This window comes from Mustela lutreola, chromosome 11 (genome assembly GCF_030435805.1).
Source record: "Mustela lutreola isolate mMusLut2 chromosome 11, mMusLut2.pri, whole genome shotgun sequence".
Classification (NCBI taxonomy): domain Eukaryota; kingdom Metazoa; phylum Chordata; class Mammalia; order Carnivora; family Mustelidae; genus Mustela; species Mustela lutreola.
The window spans coordinates 62,411,726-62,432,147 of NC_081300.1; the positions used below are offsets into that span (position 1 = coordinate 62,411,726).

The 20,422-nt window shown below is 55.7% G+C and overlaps 1 protein-coding gene across 4 annotated transcripts in view; it reads right to left on the reverse strand.

Moving 5' to 3' along the window:
• TANGO2 (transport and golgi organization 2 homolog) overlaps window positions 1-19,887 on the reverse strand; it is a 41,267-nt gene extending 21,380 nt beyond the window's left edge. For 2 of the 4 annotated variants that reach the window (XM_059139333.1, XM_059139332.1), the window contains exons 1-2: window positions 19,548-19,810; window positions 8,014-8,109 (exon numbers count right to left, since the gene is read on the reverse strand). In XM_059139333.1, coding sequence (XP_058995316.1) covers window positions 8,014-8,109; window positions 19,548-19,714 — 263 coding nt within the window. In that variant the 5' untranslated portion in view covers window positions 19,715-19,810. The other 2 variants (XM_059139334.1, XM_059139335.1) reach the window with 2 other exon arrangements.
• Between the last annotated feature and the right edge of the window lie 535 nt (window positions 19,888-20,422).

The window sequence follows — 20,422 nt, forward strand, 5'->3', positions numbered from 1 at the left end:
GATCCAATTCTGGATCCACCCCCGCTGGCACAGAGGGTACTGTTCCATGGGCTGCCTGTATGGGCCGGGGACCCCACCAACCCCTGTGGGCAGAGGTCATTCCATGTGGTCAGCAAACAGTGCTCTCCTTCAGACACGCATTCCTGCTCCTCTGCTCACTTGAACGGGTGGGGGGGTGGGCCCAGGGAGGTCGGGGAGGTGCTTCCCAAATTGACACCGGTACTATTGGCTTCTGGTCCTGATTCTTATGTAAGTCTCCAGAAAAGGAAAAATTGGGGAGAGGGGAAAAAAAGCTGACTGAGCAGAACCTTCTGTCCTAAGATTTCCAACTCCCTACTATTTTTAAAACAGGGAGCAGCAACATGCATTTGTTAATAACTAGAAATATTAACTGCTGGGTTATTGCTGCCGCAAGAGTTGCTATTTAGGGGCGCCTGAATGACTCAGTCGGTTAAGCAGCTGCCTTCGGCTCAGGTGTGATCCTGGGGTCCTGGGGTCAAGCCCCACATCGGGCTCCCTGCTCAGTGGGGAGCCTGCTTCTTCCTCTCCCCCTGTCTGCCGCCCTGCCTACTTGTGCTCTGTCAAATAAAGAAATAAAAATCTTTAAAAAAAGAAAAAAAAAAGGAGTCACTATTTCGCTGAATTGCTAGTGGTTTGATGGGGATTCCATTACATATCTAATTGGGAAACATGTGGGCCTGAGTACTCAAATCAAGGCTCCAAGTAAGAGAAAGTACTCCCTCACTCACCACTTCTGGGTGCTGCAACCCCAAAAGGACATCTGTGCCACAGCACCCAGGGGCAGGGGCCATGCCCACAAGCCAGGGGCTCTGAGGACAGCAAGTCACCCAAAGCTTTGTTCTAATAACTGAAACCACCAACAACTCATCACTGATGCGGATTCCTCACCCTGCGACTGGGGGTGGGTCTGTGCATTGTCTCGAGGTACTGGGTGTATACCACCTGAGTGAGCCTGCGCAGCACCCGTGGGGAGGAGTTTGTGCACCACCTGTGGGGCAGGGTCTGCGTACCACGGCGGGCGGGGGGGGGGGTGTTGCCCACCACCTGCGGTGCACAGTCTGCGCAGCACCTGGGGAGTAGGAGTCTGCGCACAGTCAGGATGGTGGAGTCTATGCACCATCTCGGGGGTAAGCTGTGTGTTCTCTAGAAGGTGAGTCGGTGCACCATCTGGGATGGGCCTGAGCACCATCTGGGTGAGTAAATCTGTGACTATGGGGTGGGGGTGGGGGTCTCTGCACCATCTGAGGGGGCAAATCTGTGCACCCTCCATGGAGAGTTTAGCGCCAGGTAGCAGGTGCCCGGGGCCATGGCCCATGATGTCACCAGCAGTGAGGAGTCCCATGGAAGCCACCAGAAGGATGTGACAGCTCGCCCAGCAGCCCCTCCAGACTGGAGTCAACAAGGAGACTCAGCTCATGAGTCTAAACAGGCATTTTGGGGCACCTGGGTGGCTCAGTTGGTTAAGTGTCTGCCTTCGGCTCAGGTCATGATCCCAGGTTCCTGGGATTGAGCCCCACATCCAGCTCCATGCTCAGCAGGGAGCCTACTTCTCTCTGTCCTTCTGCCTGGTGCTCCCCCTGCTTGTGTGCTTTCTCTCTCTCTCTCTGTCAAATAAATAAATAAAAATCTTAAAAATAAATAAACAAACAGACAGACAGACATTTTGATAAAGATGGTGGTTCTACAACCACGATGGTGTTACCTGACAGGAAGTGTACTGGTTTTCTTTGGGGCCTCACAAATGGCCACACACATAGCATATGCATGCAGCAGCTCAGAGCGGGGCCTACTTCTCATCTGAGTCTGCGGTCAGGAACACGGGCCGGATGTGCCGTGTGCTCTGCTCAGCGGCCCCTAAGGTGCCAACTGGCAGGGTGTTGCTGAGGCTCAGCATCTTCCTCATGTTCCTGAGGTTGCTGCAAAATTCCCGTCCTCCGCCGGGGTCACTCTCAACGCCTGGAGGCCACCCCCAGTTCCTGGCCATGGGTCCCTCCAAGCACAGCAGCTTCTCTCTTCAGGAGGGGCCTGGCGGGGTGTCCCCTGATTACGTCAGACCAACACAGGACTGCTCCCATTTGACTACCTCTGAGGCAGCCAATTATGGACCTTCATCACACTGGCCAAATCCCTTCGCGTTTAGCCCCACAGTCCCACACACAACCAGGGGAATGGATGACACTGATGTGTACAGCGGGGGCAGGAATCTTGAGAGCCTACCACAGGGGTTACGGGAGCTCACATTTTACTTTGTTATGTCCTGTAGGGTATGACTTTTTTCCAAAAAGCGTGTATCCCTTTGCAAACAGGGGGAGAACTGGAATCCTGGAGAAAGACCGCTGCCTCTACAGAGGAAGGTCATTGGGACCCCGAAGCAAAGCTGCAGCCAGCAGGGAAAATTTCTAAGTCAGCACCTCCTAAGCTGCTCAAATAATTTCTCCTCTGCTCCACTCCTCACTGCAGTGCTGCAGGCATCAGTACCAAAACTGAAAACGAACAGAACCGACATTAGGCACCCAGACAGTACTCAACACTGGGTAACTGTCGCCAAAAATTGGAGGTTCCAAGTGCCAGGGCATGGGAGGCAGAAGCTGGGATCACCCAGGAGAATCCCACATCTGGGCAGGGGCAACCCCTATAGGGAGTGACACCCAAGGAGACCCCCTTACCAGGGCCAGTTCAGCACCAAGAAGATAGATGGGGAGGTCCGAGGGCATCTGGGGAGTCATACCAGGTCAGTGGGATGTGACATAGGGACGGCTGCCACACCTGGAGGGACAGGTATCCCCAACAGCGAGGGGCAGCGGGATGGTAACATGGGGGACAGGAGTTGTAGGCCATGGGATCCATGATACCAAGGCTGAGCTCAGCATCAGGCCTGGAGATGGTCTGCGGAAGTGGCCATGCTCATTTCACTCCCTGGGCAGGGGCTGAGCTGGCTCCCTCCCTCCCTGCCTGTGCTCAGGGAGTGTCACTCAATGATATACTAGGATTGCTAAATCTGGGCAAAACAGACCACAGGACGCGTGCTCTAGTGGGCTACGCTTTCTCTTGTGGGGAAACAGATGATATGATGATCAAATGAGGCCCAAGAGAAGGAGAGATGCTTTGGGAGCCATGCCTTTCACCAGCAGACCTGCAAAGTGGCAGGCCATAGACCAAGCGCTACCATCGCTGGGCCAGGCCCAGGCAGGGGATGACAGGGAGAGGCTCATCTTTCAGGACTCCTGGGAAGCCAGAAAATACACGCCTGTGAGATCAGCATCAGCCAAGGGTAGAGCCGGGGGTGACACTGCCCATGCCATCAAAGGTGAGGCTGTCTCATTCTTTTCTGTAGGGCAGAGATGTTTAAATTATTTACATATACAGTTATACAGTTGACCCCTGATCACAGGGGTTGGGGCACCAACCCCCCTTCTTGCACAGTCAAAAATCCATGTATAACTTTTTTTTTAAATTAAAGCTCTTATCTATTTATTTGGTAGGGGAGGCGGAGAGAGAGAGAGAGAGAGAGAGAGATGGAGCACAAGCAGGGGGAGCAGCAGAGGGAGAGGGAGAAGCAGGCTCCACACTAAGCAGAGCCCAATACGGGGCTCTATCCCAGGACCCTGGGATTAGGACCCGAGCCAAAGGCAGATGCTTAACCAACTAAGCCACCCAGGCACCCCAAAATCCATGTATAACTTTTGACTCCACTAAAACTTAACTGGTACTGGCCTACTGTTCATCTCAAACCTTATGAATAATGTAAACAATTAATTCATCTGTAATTTATATATTATGTGTATTACATGCCATATTTTTACAATAAAGTAAGCTAGAGAAAAATAAAATGTTATTAAGAAAATCACAAAAAGGGGGGCCTAGCTGGCTCAGTCGGTGGAACCCTCGACTCTTGATCTCAGGGTTGTAAGTTCGAGCCCCACATTGGGTGTAGAGATTACTCAGAAAAAATTAAAAATCTTAAAAAAGAATCATAAGGAAGAGAAAAATACATTTATAGTATCATACTTTAAAAAATCGGCATGGGGGCACCTGGGTGGCTCAGTGGGTTAAAGCCTCTGCCTTTGGCTTGGGTTGTGATCCCAAGATCCTAGGATCCATCCACCTGTCGGGCTCTCTGCTCAATGGGGAGCCTGCTTCCCTTCCTCTGTCTGCCTGCCTCTTTGTCTGCTTGTAATCTATCTGTCAAATAAATAAATAAAATCTTAAAAAGAAAATAAAAATTAAAAATAAATTTAAAAAAAAAAATCGGCACGTAAGTGGACTGGCACAGTGCAAATCCACGCTGTTCAGAGGCCAACTTTCTATGGCAAGGATGGCTACCATCCCGGCTACACAAGTCCCCTTCGCAACCATTGGTCCCGGGAGCAACGGTGACTGCAGGGATGAGCTTAACCCACAAACAAAACCAGGTGCTTCCCATTACCCCAAGTGTCAAGAGGCCACTGCATGTGTGATGAAATTAAGGGTGCCTAAGACAGTGCACGGAGCACAGGGTCTTTGATCAGTCCCAGCCACATTGATTGGCTTGGTGGGCAGCAGAGTCCAAGTGGATGGTGGCCCCAGGACTTGGCTTGTCCAGCCTGGTGGGAAGAAGTTGGTCTGTACAATGCACAATGATGATACACTATGAAGACATACTTCGCCACCAAACAGAGACATGGGCTGACATGGCCTGGGAAGCCTGTGGCATGGCCATCAAAAGACACTCGAGGGTATCAATTTGGCAGTTCCTCAGAAAGTCAAACACAGAATTGCCATATGATCCAGCAATTCTGCTTTGGGGTATCTGCCCCCAAGAGAAAGGAAAGTGGGACTCAAACGGACACTGTATGCAAATCTCCATAGTGGCATGAATCACAACAGCCAAAAAGAGGCAACAGTGCAGGTGTCTATCAAGAGATAGGCGGATAAAACTGTGGTCTTGCATATGGTGGGATGTTACTCAGCCTCAAGAAGGAAGGAGATTCAGACACCTGCTACACCATGACCTTGAGGACCCTATGCTCAGTAAAAGAAGCCAGTCACACAAAAATACTATGGTTCCACTTATATGAGGTCCCCAGAGCAGTCAAGGTCATAGAAACAGAAAGGAGACTGGTGGTTCCTAGGGGTGGGGGGAGGGGAATGGGGTGTCAGTGTTTGGTGGTGACAGAGCTTCAGTTGGGGACAATGAAGGGTTCTGGAGATAGACGGATGGATGGCACGGAAGATTGCACAACAATGTGAATGTACTAAATGCCACTGAACTGGACATTTGTCCATGGTTAGAATGGCACACATTCCTATTCCTGCCAGTTATTGGGGGGTGAGGTATGGGGAGAGGAAGACACAGCAGTGGATGCCAATGCAGGAGACAGAAGCTGGTGCACCCCAGGCCAGGACAGGGATGGCTAAAGCAAGAGGGGTGGTGGGGCAGGTCCTGCTGGCCCCATCCAGGGCCTCTTCCCTATCACACTGATGGCCCTGGAGCCTGGCCTGCTCCCCATCCCACTCCAGGCACCAGGAACCTCCTCTCTCTAACCTCAGATAGGCCTAGGCTTGGCCTCTCCTCACTGGATCTGCTGCAGTGTCCCTCCCGAGGCGTTCTCCCACTTGCTCCCCCATCCTTTCCTCCTATCATGCACATACAGAATCACGGACACCAAGGGCCTGCGGCCCACCCATTCTCACGGGCCAGAGAGCCCCACAGCTAGAGCAGGCACTGCAACCCGAAGCCCCTCTTGCCTTCCCACGCAAGAGGGTAAACAAGTGGATTCAGTCAGTCACCAGAGGTGGCAAATGTAGTTTCTGGCTCGGGGCTTTGGAATACACTGGAGAGAAATGCCAAGGCTGTCTCGAATCACAATCCATAAGGAGTCGTGGAGAGGTCATGGCAGTGACACACAGATCCTGAGCAAAAGCACGAGAGACCTCTTTTCCTCCTTCTTCCCGTGTTTATTTTACTGATAGAGACTGGCAGTAACTTCAGGAAACACCACATCCAGGGAGGCTGTGGCTAAATGTGGTTGTAAATACAGCCAGCAACAGACCCAGGAACTGTCAGACACCAGTCTCGTGTCCCCATGAGAGAAATCCTTCACTTCTCAGGTGAAAACGGAGTCATTTTGTTGGTATATAAGGGTTCACATGAGCACAGAAGGGCGCACATAAAACCGCAGTAGCCAAAGGGGTCGACCATGTCTGTGATCCAGTCCTTTTGACTCAGCCCAGAATTTGCCCCTCGTTGCCTCCTCACCATAAAGGAGCTGAACTTTGCGGCTGATACCTTATTAAGTTTTGTCAGTAGAGGGCGCCGGAGAGACACCCCGGAGGGAGAGGCTTCTTGGCCTGGCTACAAGGTGCTTCCTCAGGCTCCTTCTCCAGCTCCCCCAGGATGATTCCCAATACACATGGGGCTTCCCCCAAGCACCCAGTGGCCAGCACCTTTGCCCAGTATCCTCCCACGACAGTTGCCAGCACACTGGAGAGTAGACTCCTAGCAAGTTCTGCTGCTATGGCGCCTCAGCGATTTCTTTCCTAGTCAATGCACCACAGCTGAGCCTCTCCAGCAAAGTCTGGCTCTCAGCCTGAGGGTGGAAGATGGGGCTCTGCCCAGGGCATTCCAATCCTAGTATGGTTAATAATTCTGGATGTTACGCTTCCCCAGCTCAAATAAATCATTGCACCTGGATTCTGCCCACTGGCTGCACCCTGACTCAAAGAGCTCATTCTGCTGGGAGTCGTTCAGGGTCAGCTCCAGGATCCTGGCCTGGCCCTGCTGGCCACTCTTCTGAATGATGGGAACACTGGGGACTCTTCAGTCCCCAGCCCCTGGCCTGGAATGACTTTCATTCAGCACGAAATTAGGCAACATGGTGTCTGTGCAATTTTGCACAGTGACTCAAATCTAAGAAGCTAGTCAAGATGATTTAAATCATTTCTGGTATAAATTTTAAATGTATTTGTTTTTTAATTTTATTTACTTATTTGTCAGAGAGACAGCGAGCACAAGCAGGGGGAGAGGCAGGCAGAGGGAGAAGCAGGCTCCCCACCAAGCAAGGAGCCCCATGTAGGACTTGATCCCAGGACCCTGGGATCATGACCCAAGCCGAAGGCAGACACCCAACTGACTGAGCCACCCAGGCATCCCTTGGTATAGATTTTTAAATGATGAAAACTTTCCAAGCAATTGCACTAGTGATCAGTTTAAAATATCATTTCGGGGGCACCTGGGTGGCTGGGATCAAGCCCTGCATCGGGCTCCCTGCTCAGTGGGGAACCTGCTGCTGCCTGCCGCTTCCCCTACTTGTGCACTCACTCTCTCACTCTCTCTCGCTCTCAGTCTCTGTCAAATAAATAAATAAATAAATAAATAAATAAATAAATAAAATGCTTATTTGGTTTTTTAAATGTCATTTTAGGTTTTGGGTTACCTCTCAGTCTCATACTCATAGATGAATTCCCACTAGGTTGCCCCAGGGAACACAGGGACACATCCAGAGCCCAGGGTCATGGGGAGCGGGGGGGTTGCATTGGATCATGTCTTACCCCTTTCTGGCCTCAGTTTCCCACCTCCTCTGCTGGTCTCCCAGCTTCCCCACCCCTACCCTCATTCCCCAGTATAGGACCCACAGACCCTCTGTTGCCACCACCACCCAGATTTTCCACTGGCAACACAGACCAGCCAATCCAAACGGGGCTTTTGCTCATCAAACCAGTTCTGCCACCCCTGGTGCCCCTGTCGAGACCATAGGAGTGCACCCCTGGCTGGCCGCATGTGGCTCCTCTGTGCTGCCCACACAGCGACCTTAAGCAGCGAAGTCTCTTTATGTCAGTTCAGCGTTCCTGCCACCGAGCGGTACTCACTGCCACACCCCATACTGAGTAACCACCGTGGGACAGGGCAGGTCCAGCCTGTACAGCCTGTCCCCATCCCCACGTGGGCACTAGCAGGACAGTGGGGACCCTGAGGCCAAGCAGAGGAACGCAGACACAGAGCAAGGGGGTTACCTGTATGCATTTTTAGAGACAGGGCGAGGATCGAACTTAAAGAAGATGATGCACATGGGTCCCTGAGAATGGTTCTGTTCACAAAGGATCACCAGTCTGCGGGAAAAGGAAAAAAAATGCATTGAATAAATAGCAGACAACACAACACTGCCTTCCTGCACTTGCAGTGCTCCCTAGCCCAGAACGACCTGCCTCTGGGATGCCCCTCACCCTTACGGGGCATGGCAGAATATGCCAGACACCATGATGCTCATCAGCACCAGCCAACCAGCTCCCTAAGTGTGCACACACATCAGCATGGGCCAGACTGTCCTGTGCTGCCTGCAAGGCTCACTGGTCCTGGCCACACCACGTGAAGGCTGGCCACAGGAGCAAGAATGAGACCCACAGGCACAGCTGGGGCATCCGGTGGGCACCCTTCCCCACCACACCTGGGTGGCCCTGTGGTTTGTTCCATCCCCTCCACCTAACCCTAACTATCCCATCCCCTGGCAATGGCACCTATTCCAGGCCCCAGCCCCCAAGGAAGGGCTGCATCCCATCTGACCAGCCTGGGGACGCCAGCCCACGCCATTCACCCATGACAGCACAGATGCAGCCTGGGGACCCATGTAAGCAGGTGAGCCCAAGGGGCAAAACACAGGTGCTGGTGAAGTGGACAGGCAGCCAGGTCCCAAGGAGCGAGGACAAAGTGCCTACCCTTGTACATGCAGGCCCTGGGCCTGGCGGCCTCTAGGCCCACCAGATATTTACCCCAACCAAGCTGAGGATGGAGATGAGCTCCTGAGGCCATTGACCCTGGACAAAGTGGCTGTGAGGGGCTCTGGTCCTGTATGTGTGCCTAAGCCAGGGCATGGTGGTAGGGCAGAGCCAGAGGCCAGGGCCAGGGAATGGATGACACAGAGGCTGCGGAGGTATTGAAGGGAGCCAAAAAAGATACCCCAAGAAGAGCCTCATGAGCAAGGGAGGTGAGGGAGTGTTCAGCAGATGTGCGTGCATGTGAGGCATTGAGGTCTGCGCGCATGTGCGAGTGTACAGCCACGGTGGGTATCTGCGTGTGTGTGCTCCCGCCTATGCCTACATGCGGGCACGTGACTGTGTATGTGTGTGCATGTGCCTGAAGGAGGCCGGTGAGCTCCCAGTGAGCTAGCCTGGGGCCCCTGGGTCTGGGGAGGGTCCGTGTGGTACCCTGCCTATCCCACACCCCAAAAGAGTAAGCACATAGTGCCTAGTAGAGCAGGGTTTGGGGTCTGCATCTGTAAAGAGGGTCTGTGAATTGGGTCCCAGCTGGGAGAAGGTGGGATGTGATGCCCAGACCCTGCCCATCCTTGCTCCAGGTCTCAATATAAACCACAAAAACTGTGCCATTCCTAAAGCCATGGCAGGGTTGGGGGGGCCGAGGGGGTACCAGCCTGTTGTGAGGGCTGCTGGCACAGTGATCCCTGCAGGCATGGGAGGAGGAGTGGGCAAGAGGGGCTCTAATTCAGTGCCCCAAGACAGGGTCCTTACCACCCACACACATACAGTCCTGAGAGAGGCGGACCCCGGCCATGGAATGGGGCAGGGGAACAGAAGAGAGGTGAGGGCCCCCCTCTAGACCCGCACAACTGCTCCCAGTTCTTAGGTCTCTGAAGTGAAACATGTTCTGTTTGGGGACTCACAGAAGGAGGACATTCCCACCATGCCAACACTGCCCTCTAAGCTGTACCAGCACCCAAGTGTGGGCGGGTGGGTGGACAGGTGGTAGGGGATCTGGCCACAGAGCATGGAAAAGCCAAGGAGGGGCTGAAGACCGAGGCTGGCACTGTGGACACGACCACGGCTCGGGGCCACATGGAGGTCTTCCTGTGGCTGACACCACGCTGTCCCTGCCTCGCCACTCCTTTCTGCTCACTGATCTGGCTGGCCTGGGAAGTAGAGGGAGGGGGTCAGGGAGAAGGGATCAGCGCCACTACTGTCACCACTGGCTCCCACAGGCCCTAGAGGGATCCCCACGACTCAGTCCCATGTCCCCTCTGCCCTAGCCCCTGCAGGCACGAGCACAGTGATACCATCCCTGTCCTTGGTAGAACCCTCGGTTGTGCAGGTGACATCACCATGGTAACCAGTGCCACTGCAGAAATGCAGGGTGCCAGGAGATGGAGCTGAAAGCAGTGCCCGATGCAGAAGAGGTCCCCGAGGTGACAGCAGCACGCTGGGTTCCCACCCTTGGCTGCCAGGGTAGTGCCCACGAGGGCCAGCATCCTAGGCTTACCTGATGATATCAAGACTGGTGGGCAGGCTGCTGGAACTGACCCTTCTAGTAAAAACAACTCAAAATGCTTGAAAGAATATGAAAAGATCTTAAAAGCACCCAAGAACTAACAAGGTCATGCAGGATTTGGCCAGTATCTCAGAGAACGTGGAAACCCAGAGAAAAAAGAGAGCAGAGTACACTGGCTATTCCCTGGGGCACTGGCCTATGTGGGCAAACTGGGCTCTGGTGGGCGTGAAGGTGAGGGAGACTGAAGATAAGGCCCAGGGCTGCCCCAAGATGGGACTGTAGTAGGAAACCCTCCCCTGAGTGGAGCTGGGACCCTGAAAGGCACCACTCCTAGGGTGAGGGTGGGCTCTATCCTCAGCCACCCCCAGGTGCCACAGGGACAGCACACAAAGTGGGGAAGAAGCGCTGAGAAGTCACAAGAGCACAGCTGGAGCCACACTGGGGTTCCAGGGATCCTCATGCCAAGACTCGAATTGACAGTGCTCCTCAACACCTGGAGAACAGAAGTTCTCATCTTCATGCTAGACCTCTGAGAAATCCCACCAATCATTTCCAGGACAAAGAGCAGGACAATCAGAAAGAACGCCACATAACGAAACCCAGCGCCATAAGCAAGGAGCAGCGGAAAGTGATCCCCAACACATCTCACAAAACCACCAGGCTCTGACTGCAGAAAAATGAAGCTGGAGAACATCTGCAGGAAAAGGATCCAAGAAAGAAGAAACCAGGAGATCCGCAAAGCACCAGAAAGGACTTTTAGTACCAGAAGCTCTGGGATCCACAGATTAAAACTCAGCAGTGGATTTACGATGAGCAGATTAGACAATTAGACAGATGAGACCAGTCAAATTGTCCAGAACGTGGTCCAGGGAGGTAGAAAGCACATGGGGCCTCCTGGAGTCCTAAGTGCCCCAACCCACCAGGGGCAGCAGGTGGTCACCTGCCACTTGGCCATTGTCCACCACAGAAGACACAGGCCTTCTCACTCCCAGGGAGCTGGTTTCTCCCACAAAGGAGAACACTACAGGAGAGGTTAACTGCCACTGCCTATGGCAACCAGGCCAACCAGGGTCAGTGGGAGGAGCCCTGCCAAGCCACCACAGGCTTACTCCACCAGGGACATGCTGTCCCACCAGGAACATGCTGCTCTGGGTTATCAGAAGAGGCCATGATGTAGGCCTTGGCCTGCTGTGCACCTCTCTGGGCTGTGTGCCTAGCTGCTGGACAAGGCCATCCACTGGGAGCAGCTCTGGCTACTGATGATCACAAGCCAGAGGTAGAGCCCTCCAACTTGGCTGTAGGACCTCACCATCCTAGCCAGCCCATGTGGGTGGCAGCCCAGCCCTCCAGACAGTGGCAGCAGGGAGGGCTCTGTGGTTGGAGGGAAGGCCACTGATGGATCTCCAAGCAGCCTGGCGCCAGACGTGTGGGCACAAAGCCCAGGGCTGCGGCCTCGATGAAGACGTGGTCATTGGGAGGGAAGGACCAGAGGAAAGCCAGCCCCTGGGGAGGGGACCATCAGGAACTGCCTTTCTCTCCAATCCCTCACCCCCCCACTCAAGCCAGGCCCGCTGCCCACTGCCCCACCCCTTCTCAGCTCCATGTCCCATCACCCCCTGCAACCTCCTTCACCTAGGCAGGTCTCATGGGTGCAGAGCCCTTCTCCCAGCATGCCCCCACCCAGGCCCTGGTGAAATCCTCCCTGACATCCTACTTGTTGGGCCACCTTCTCCCTCCTGCTGACTTGCAGGGCTCCCCGAGTGAGCTCTGGATACAGCCACTGTGGTCCCAGGCACTGTCCCACAGGCTAGGCACAGGGCAGGCAAGAGGCTGGAACCACTAACAGGGGCAAACAGCGTTCTGCTCTTGCCATCGCACGCCTGCCTGCCTGGCCACTCGGGGCACTAAGACAACACTGTTCTCCACTACCCATGGTTCCGAGGCTGGCACAGTGGGAAAAAGATGGGGACAGGCCTCTGTAGGCCCCACCATGCCAGCTGGGGCAGGGGTTCATCCATATTTGGTGGTTTCTTTCCTCGTCATGGGGAACTCACCTTGGAAGGACACCGGAGCTGGTAAAATGTGTAAAGGAGGGTGGAGTCCCAGGCAAGAGTGTGCCTGGCTTTCTCAGTGACATCCCCGCCCCTCTGGTCCCCACCTCCACCAGGCATGTAAGCCTGGGCCCTCATGGAATGTCTGCATCCCCGTGGCAGCCTCCAGGCCAGGGGCAGCCCAAAGTTAGAGGAAGAGACGAGCAGGAAGATCCTGGGGAGGTCTGATCAAGAACCTCACCCATGGACCTTGGCAACCTCGGCAGGGGGGCACCTTGAGGCAGCAAAGCTTGGCAGCATCCAAGCAGTGAAGGAAGCCGCACCCAACCCTACCTGTTGCGCCCAGGATGCTGTGGGCCCCAGGAGGTGAAGGAGGCAACAACGGTGGTATGCACACCCACCCCCTGGCTTGCAGATGGCAGCTGAATGTCATACACCCATCCTTTTCACATGGGAAGGGTTCCCCTTCCCTTCATTTGGCCTCACAGCAACCAGGAGAGCAGCACAGGTAACCTCATGCATGCAAAGGAGTACCCCCATCAAAAAGGGGCAGGTGCCACAGAATCTGTTCCTCTGGGAGGGTGACACACAGACCCAGAGAAGGCCGGGCCCCCGGTGCCACAGAGCAGAGGACAGGACAGCCAGGGAAAACTTTCCCATGCCAGGTGCTTCACAGGGGTGATTCCCCTCTCCCCAAGAGCTCTGGCAGTGTGCCTAAGGTCACACAGGAGGCCTGTGGAGGCATCTGCCGGCGGCGCTCAGAGCAAAGGGGCAGGCACACGTGGGTTGTTGGCCTCCCAACCCTGCGTCTGCTCCCAGGCAGCCTCCCAGAAGGCCAGGACACCCCCAGCACCACACCTCAACACCACTCTGGCCCACCCACAAACCACCCCACCCAGTGCCTTCATGGAATCGCTAAGAAGCCAACATGCCCGCTGCAGTGTTCTCTTAGTGGTCAACCCTTGGAAAGCTGGTGATAGGTGACAAAAAGTTCTCACATCCACACATGGTCCCACTAGGGGTGCTGTCTCACAAAAGCCACAAACTCAAGGGTGCAGCCGGGCCTCGGAGCTGCCCACAGGGATGGAAGAGCCCAGACAGCAGCCCAGACCCATGTGAGCAATGGGGCTGGAAAATGGAGCCTATGAGGTGGCCAACCATCCTGACGGGGGCCCCAGAACCCCCGCAGGGCACAGAGGCTGAGGGTGCGGGGTCGCCTATCATTTCAGGCTGTGTGTACCCGAAGAGATGCTTCCTGGACTATTCCACAGAGAAAACAAGAGGGCTGGGCCCTACCGGTGAGGAGGCGGCCTCAGCAATCACTCGCTCAAGAGCATCAGCCCCATGGCTTCCCAGTGACACCACTTTCCAGAACTCACAGAGACTCTCATAGCTGCAAGCAGCTACCAGGCAATCTTCGTCACAAGCAAGATTTCACCTGAGAAGCCGACCTCTGTGACCCAGTGATGACTCTGTTGTAAAAAACTACCCAGGCCTTTCCTGGAACTGAATAGGGCCCGTGTGTGGGGAACAGAAAGGCCACAGCTCTAAAGTAAGTTCTCTCTCATGGCATCTGACAAAGGCCCCCAACCCAGGGACTGGGACTCAAGCTGAGCAGGTACATGAGGCCACACATACACGGACGAGAGCAGCACCCCCACACTACACCTCACACCTGCCCACAGCCTGGGACGCCAGCTGTGTCTTTGGCCTGCCTAGAAACACGCCGTGGAAAGGAAGCTCTGCGTCCCCTGGGGTGGCCTCCCCCAGCCCAAGTGTGCGCCTCTCCCAGGTGCCCCCCACCAGGAGCCCAGGGCCCACACTCCCTGTACACACCTACAGTCCCTGGGCATACCTGAGCTCCGGCAGGAAGGACCTACAAGGTGTGAGGCCAAAGCAGAAAGTTCACTTCAAACCAAAGCCATGGGCTGCCCCTTTCTTCTCTCTGAGAAAGCCAGAGGAAGTCCTCCCAGCTCCCCGCTCCTGCCTTCCCCTACTCTGAGCACTTGGTACGCAAAACTCGAAGAATGGGTCCTGAGTCTCCTATCAGTTCTTCTTAGCACTGGAAGCTTTCGCGTACTCCCAGCCCATCTGCTGATAAGGCTTTTGAGAGTTCTTAGCGTGCTCCACACTGCCTGCTACTCTTCCCCCTCCCCCACTGCTGCCTCTGAAAACTGCCCACTCCAGCTGGGGCCTTCCTCTTCCTCCCCTGCCTTCCAGAAGAACCAACAGAGCTGTCCTACCAGCCAAGGGCAGCCAGGTACATGCCGACATACAGCATAACCAGGCTTTTCATCTGACTCAAGCCCCAAGCCTCACTCCACACGGGGTCTAACAAGAGCACTACAAGGAAACGACTTGAGCTGGTGGGCAGACAGCCTGGCCAAACGTGGGTCAGGGCCACACGCCAAGACACACAGTGACAGCTGCTGTGGCTCAGGTGAGGGCCGTGTGGGGACAAGGCTTGGCACCTGGATGGACCGATGGTGAGGATCTCCTTCCCTGGCCCAGGAAGGCACGTCCACAACCCCACAGAGGCTCATCAGGAGAGAAGGCAAGTGGGGCCCAAGGGCCACAAGGACCACACCTTGCTCTTGCCGCTAGCCCAGATGAGGAAGGGTATGGCCAGGGGATGAGGAGACCTCAGCACTGCTGGGGGTGCTCACTGATCCCTGTGTCCCTCTTGTGCACTCCAGATGCTACCCAGATGCTCGCCCACCCAGCCTGGGGGTTCAGAGTCATCACACACCAACTGTGCCCGCCACCCACCCCACACCAACCAGCACCATCTCCTCCAGCATTTGCAACAAGGCTGGCCCCCTTCCCTTCCTCCCAGCACACCCATCCATCCTCCCACACCTGCGACCCACTCGTCCATCCCCAGCCCAAGGCTCCACACCGCCTGTGGCCACAAACAGCAGCTCCCGTGGGCCAGTGGAGTCTGTGGTTGTGGTTCCCACCATCAGGTTATCCAGGAGCACATATTCTCATCTGGAAAGTTTCCAAGTATACTCACTCTGCAAAAGCCCTGTATCTTGTCGGCAGTATGCCTCCAGATATTTCTCAGTGAAGTATGGGTGTATGCCATGGGGTTACACACACACAGGATCCCGCTGCCCTGTCCTCCTGCTGACTGGCTGTGCAGAGCTGTCCTCACCAAGGGGCAGCTGTCCCCCAAGCCTGCTAGCCGCTGCTTGGCTTCCCCGGAGGACATACCCCTTCACTTGGCCACTTGGCTCTGCTGGATGTTTCAGTCCCATCATGTTTCTAGCCCCTGCAGAGTGCCACAGAGGAGCCCCATGCCCAGGCCCTGCAAATGGGCTGCAGACCTTCCTAGAGCAGAGACGGAGGAGGCGGAATGGCTGGGTGGAGGAAGATGCTCTCAGGTGAGCAGACCTGGCCCAGCTCCCCCCAGACATCCAGTGCAGGTACCACCGGCTGGGTAGAGGTGGATCCCGCCAGCACCACAGCCTGCCGCTGCTGCCTTCCTCGGGGTGGCAGGAAACACTCACCACAGTTATACTGGCAACTCCCAGGGCCACGCACCTTACAGCCACCTGCCTGCCCGCATCCACGAATCACCAATTTGGGTATTACACCCTGGACTTCTGCCGCACTGATCTGCAGGGCGGTGCATGTGGTATAGGCAGGCTCACCGCCTATCTGTTCCACCGGTAGCCAATATTTCCTCCCCGTCCTGCCCCTGTCCTGCAGCCTTGCCCGTGCCACTGCCCATCGGAAAGAGTCTGTTTCTTTACCACACGTTTTCCCCATCACTACCGCAGAGCAGCCGCCTTCCCTGTCCCAAAGCAAAAGGTCCTTTCCCTTGCCTTCTTCATATGGTTGTATCTTGACTTAGTTCTCAGGTGAGCCTGTGTCCTGCTCCAGCGGGCAGTGTAAGGTATGGACCCCCCCCTTGCTTCTCAGGTGCCAGGCGTCAGGTCTGTCCCACCTCAGCCATACCCTGGACATGCAGTCACTGGGCTCCACAGGGTCCAGCATGTGAGGCAGGCCTCTTAGCTTCAGCACACACTCTGGCCAAGTCTCCCTCTTGGCTATTCAAAGAATCTTCAAAGAGCCTAATGAATGGTGCTGGGCCATGCCCCACCCCCACTCATGATTTCCGCCCCCAACACACACACTGGGCAGGAAGCACAGCAAGCTGGTAAGTCTTGAATGAGCCCTGAAGCCCTGGATCCCTGGATCCTTGGCTCCCTGGCTCCCCAGCAGCCCCATGGCAGCACAGAGAGCACACCGCCTTGGCACGGGTACCAAAGCCAGAAATAAGCCAACCTCATCCCTAAGGACACAAGTCAGGGAAGGGCCATCTGGTCTGGGGAAAAAAGGGGACAGCTGGGTGCTCGAATACCTTTTTAATATGGATGCTAGTGGTGTGGCTGGTGGGCTCCCTGTATAAGCCATGGGGCTGGAAGTTTAAAACACGTGCACTCTCGCTGCAGGTGTGTTTTATGTGTCCTCTCATGGGAAGGCTGGCATAGCGAGGAAAGCAAGGCCAAGAAAGAGCCTGTCCGTGGGAGACCCGGCCAAGAGCAAACGCAGCACTGGTGCAAAACCTTCAAAGCAGAACCCAGCACAGCAGGGCTGCTGTAGAATTCTGCACAATGACACCAGCCCCTGAGCAGAGAGCAAAACCACACCTGACAACAGGAGTGTCAAGGGAGGTGAGGGGACCTGCCACCTTGGTGGGAGCACTTTCCTTTATCAGCTGGATGGAGGAGAGACGGCCAAATCAGAATGCAGCCAAGAATGATGGGGATGCGCATGAATGAGTGGGGAGCTCTTGTGGCCTCCAAGGGCCTAGACTCCCAGAAAGGGAGGCTCCCCGTTCATATCACGTTCATCTCCCACTGGCTGGCTGCACACGTGAAGGCAGAATCTGCAGCTCCATTTCACTCGGGATGTATGTTCAAGGTTAGCCAGCCTGTCTATCTGGTCTTGAGGGGCCACGTAGAGGACAGGGCCTTTGAGCTTCATGTACCTGGGCTAAGGAGCCAGACAGCCCGGCCTCCCCCAGTGCAGACCAGGCTATCACTGTGGCAGTCCCCCGGGGCGGAGCTGGAAGGCGGGTACTGCTCTTTTCGCGTGACGCATCATGTCCTCCCGGTGGCTGCCAGCCGAGGACGTAAACACACATGGGAACACAGTGTCGCTGTGCTGTTTGGGAGCCTTGGCTGAGAAAGCCCTGACGTCTGTAAATATTCTGAGCAGCCGGCCCACTGCAACACCCCACCCTCCTCCCAGCTCGGCAACCGAGGATTCTACAGTCTGTGTTTTGTCATTTTGACTAAGTGGCGTTTTACTGCGACCAATTTTCCACAGGGTTACTCCCTTCTGAGATCTCCACAATGTTTGGGGAGCACTAACTCAGCTCCACGCCAAGTGTCACTGTCCCTGCTGTTCAAAGGAGCAATACAAATGAGAGGAAGAAGGAGCATTAGAGAAAGCTCTGGACACAGGGCAGCCCCTCTACCTTAGCCCCTTCTGACTTCCCCACAAGCCAGGGGCCAGCCCGGCCTCACAGTGACCTCTGCTGTCTCCATGCTTAATAAAGGACAACAGAGTATTCCCACCAAGATGTACTTCAAGTGACAGGAGCCACCGAGAGATGGTGGATGGCCTTTTTTAACTTTAAAGTGCGCACATGTCATTTTTGCAAATCTAAAAAAGAAAGTTAAGAAAGAAAAAAAAAAAGTTGCAATGAAAATCAAAATACAGCTTGGTGACCTGGGGTGACCTTGTTTTCACGGAGCCCATCACCCCACCTCACGGTCTGGACCAACAAATGCCAGATTCCACGGTGATGCCCTCACACACTGACATGTCGCCAAAGGATGGACCCAGTTCCTGCACATCTGGAGCGTCAATGACAAGTGCGGCACCACTTCTAAAAGCCCTTCCGGCTTCCTTGCCGTAGGCCTTTGATCTCCAGACATGCTCTGGAGGCCCCTCATTTCTCCACATAAGTCCTTAGAAGGAACAGGCACACTTCCTCTGTGGGAAGGCACCACACCGCCTCCCCCTCTGATGCAGAAGCCAGGCATGCGAAAGAGACCCCAAGATACCACACACAGTTACACCCATGGTGAAAAGTGATCAAAAAGCCCACAAAATGAGGTCACAAAAAAAGCATGAGGCAATAACAATAATTCAGGGGCTGGGTAGGCAGGGCAGAACTGACAGCCTGTTTCCTTCATTCAGGGAAAGCTGTTGTCACCATCACACATCAGAGCAGGCAGTCTGAGTGGACTGCAGTCTCTGGACATGCCAGTAACATGAAGGCATAGGACTGGGGCTGATAGTCAAAAACCAGATAAGGTGGGAGCACCAGGGCAGCCTAGCTACCACATGGGAGCACTAGGATCCTGGAGAGGAGAGCACAGAGCTGTGTCCTCCTGCCTCCACCTCACCAGACAGGTCACCAAAGCAGGCAGGATCCTGAGACAGTGGCCCAGGTGGAGCGGAGGCACTGGGACCTGGCCCTGGCTCTGAGTGACCTTGGGAACATCCCTCGCCCCTCAGTCCGAGTTTTCTTCACCGTGGACAGCAGCCAACCAATGAATATTTACCCAAAAAGGTTGCTCAGGGGATTAATAAGCAAGTCCGAGAAAGCATTTCCAAAGTGCTACCAGCTGTAGGCGCCCCTTATAGCTGCCATCAAATCCCATCTGCCTCGCTGAAGAAAGCTCTGAGTCCAGAAAGCAGCAGCAAAATAGCAGGCAGCAGGTGGGGGGAGCAGGTCGCCAGGCCAGGCTAGCATGTGATATCCCTGCTGGAGGAAAAGGCCTGAAGCTCAGGGACTGGTCCAAGGGCAAAAGGCTCACTCTACAGCTGTGGCCCAGGGGGGAGCCCATGAAGCACTTGACGTGCTGGGGCAGGGGAAGGGGTCTTAAAGCCCAACACCAGGGCCAGCCCTTGCCCTGGGTACAGTCCTGCCCAATCCCTACCCCTGAAGCCCCAGGGGTGGGGGGGATGGTCTGACTGACTGAGCCACCCCAGAAAAGGCATGTCCAAGAGCAGGCATGACCCAGCACTTGCTGCCTACTCAAACATCAGCTGTCACCCAGCTGCCCCGCAACAGGCCACAGGGAGGTGGCACCGTGACTCAGGGCTTCAGAACTGAGGCCCTAAGCCCACCCACCCTGCAGCGACCACGCAGCTCCCAGCCCCGCCAGTCTTTGCTTTCCCGCAGTGAGACCGACCGGCCTGCCAACGGACCGTGCCTCCCATTCTGGCGGGGATTACTGGAAACGCCTTCCAGTATCGCATGGGGCTCTTCGTCCGGGTCAGTTTGGTCTCTCCGGACCCAGCCGCAGGACTTCCATTCCACGCATTGGGAAAGGGAAACAGGCAGGGTGGGGAGGTGCATCCCTGCCCCTCCCCTCCCTACTCGCGCCCCCAGAGCCCCACGCCCGGGATCCCTCGCCGGCCCTTCGTCGAGAGAAGTCCGCCGGCCCGGGCCGCCAGCCGCACACTCACCGCCTCCGCCGCCGCTGACTTCCGGGTGCCGCGCCCGCGCGCCACCGCCGCCGCCCAGGCCCCGCCCCCACGCCCTCCGAGCGCTCGCCATTGGGCTGCTGCGCCAGGGGCGGGGAGGCACGCCGCGACCGCGAGCACCGTTGGCTGAGCGTGCTGTCGCTCGGGGGCTACAGCCCTCCCGGCGCCCCGCCCCCAGAGCTGCGCCAAGCTTCGGGTCTGCGCGGGCGTCTGGGGGTCTCGTGACCCCCGCCGCTTTCCCAGGCTTCTCGGCTCCCCACGCCAGAGGACGCCCATGGGAAGTCGCTGCAGCTTGCGGCCGCCCCAAGGGCATGCTTTCGTGGACCCATTAGGGCTGCGGTCTGAACTCCAGGGGCCATAGGTCACCAAACCACCTGGCGGCCTTCTCCGGGAGTGATAGAGGGATGCCCACTTCCGGACCCGCCCCTCAGGCTGGCTCCTGTTCCACACCTACAACTGGCTCCAGACCTGATCATCCCACCCTTTTCCTTATGGCTCTTAGTTACGTTCAGCCTCTACGCTCTGGCTTTTGCACCACCCCCCATTACCTCTATCCACCACCACCACCCCCCACCGCAGT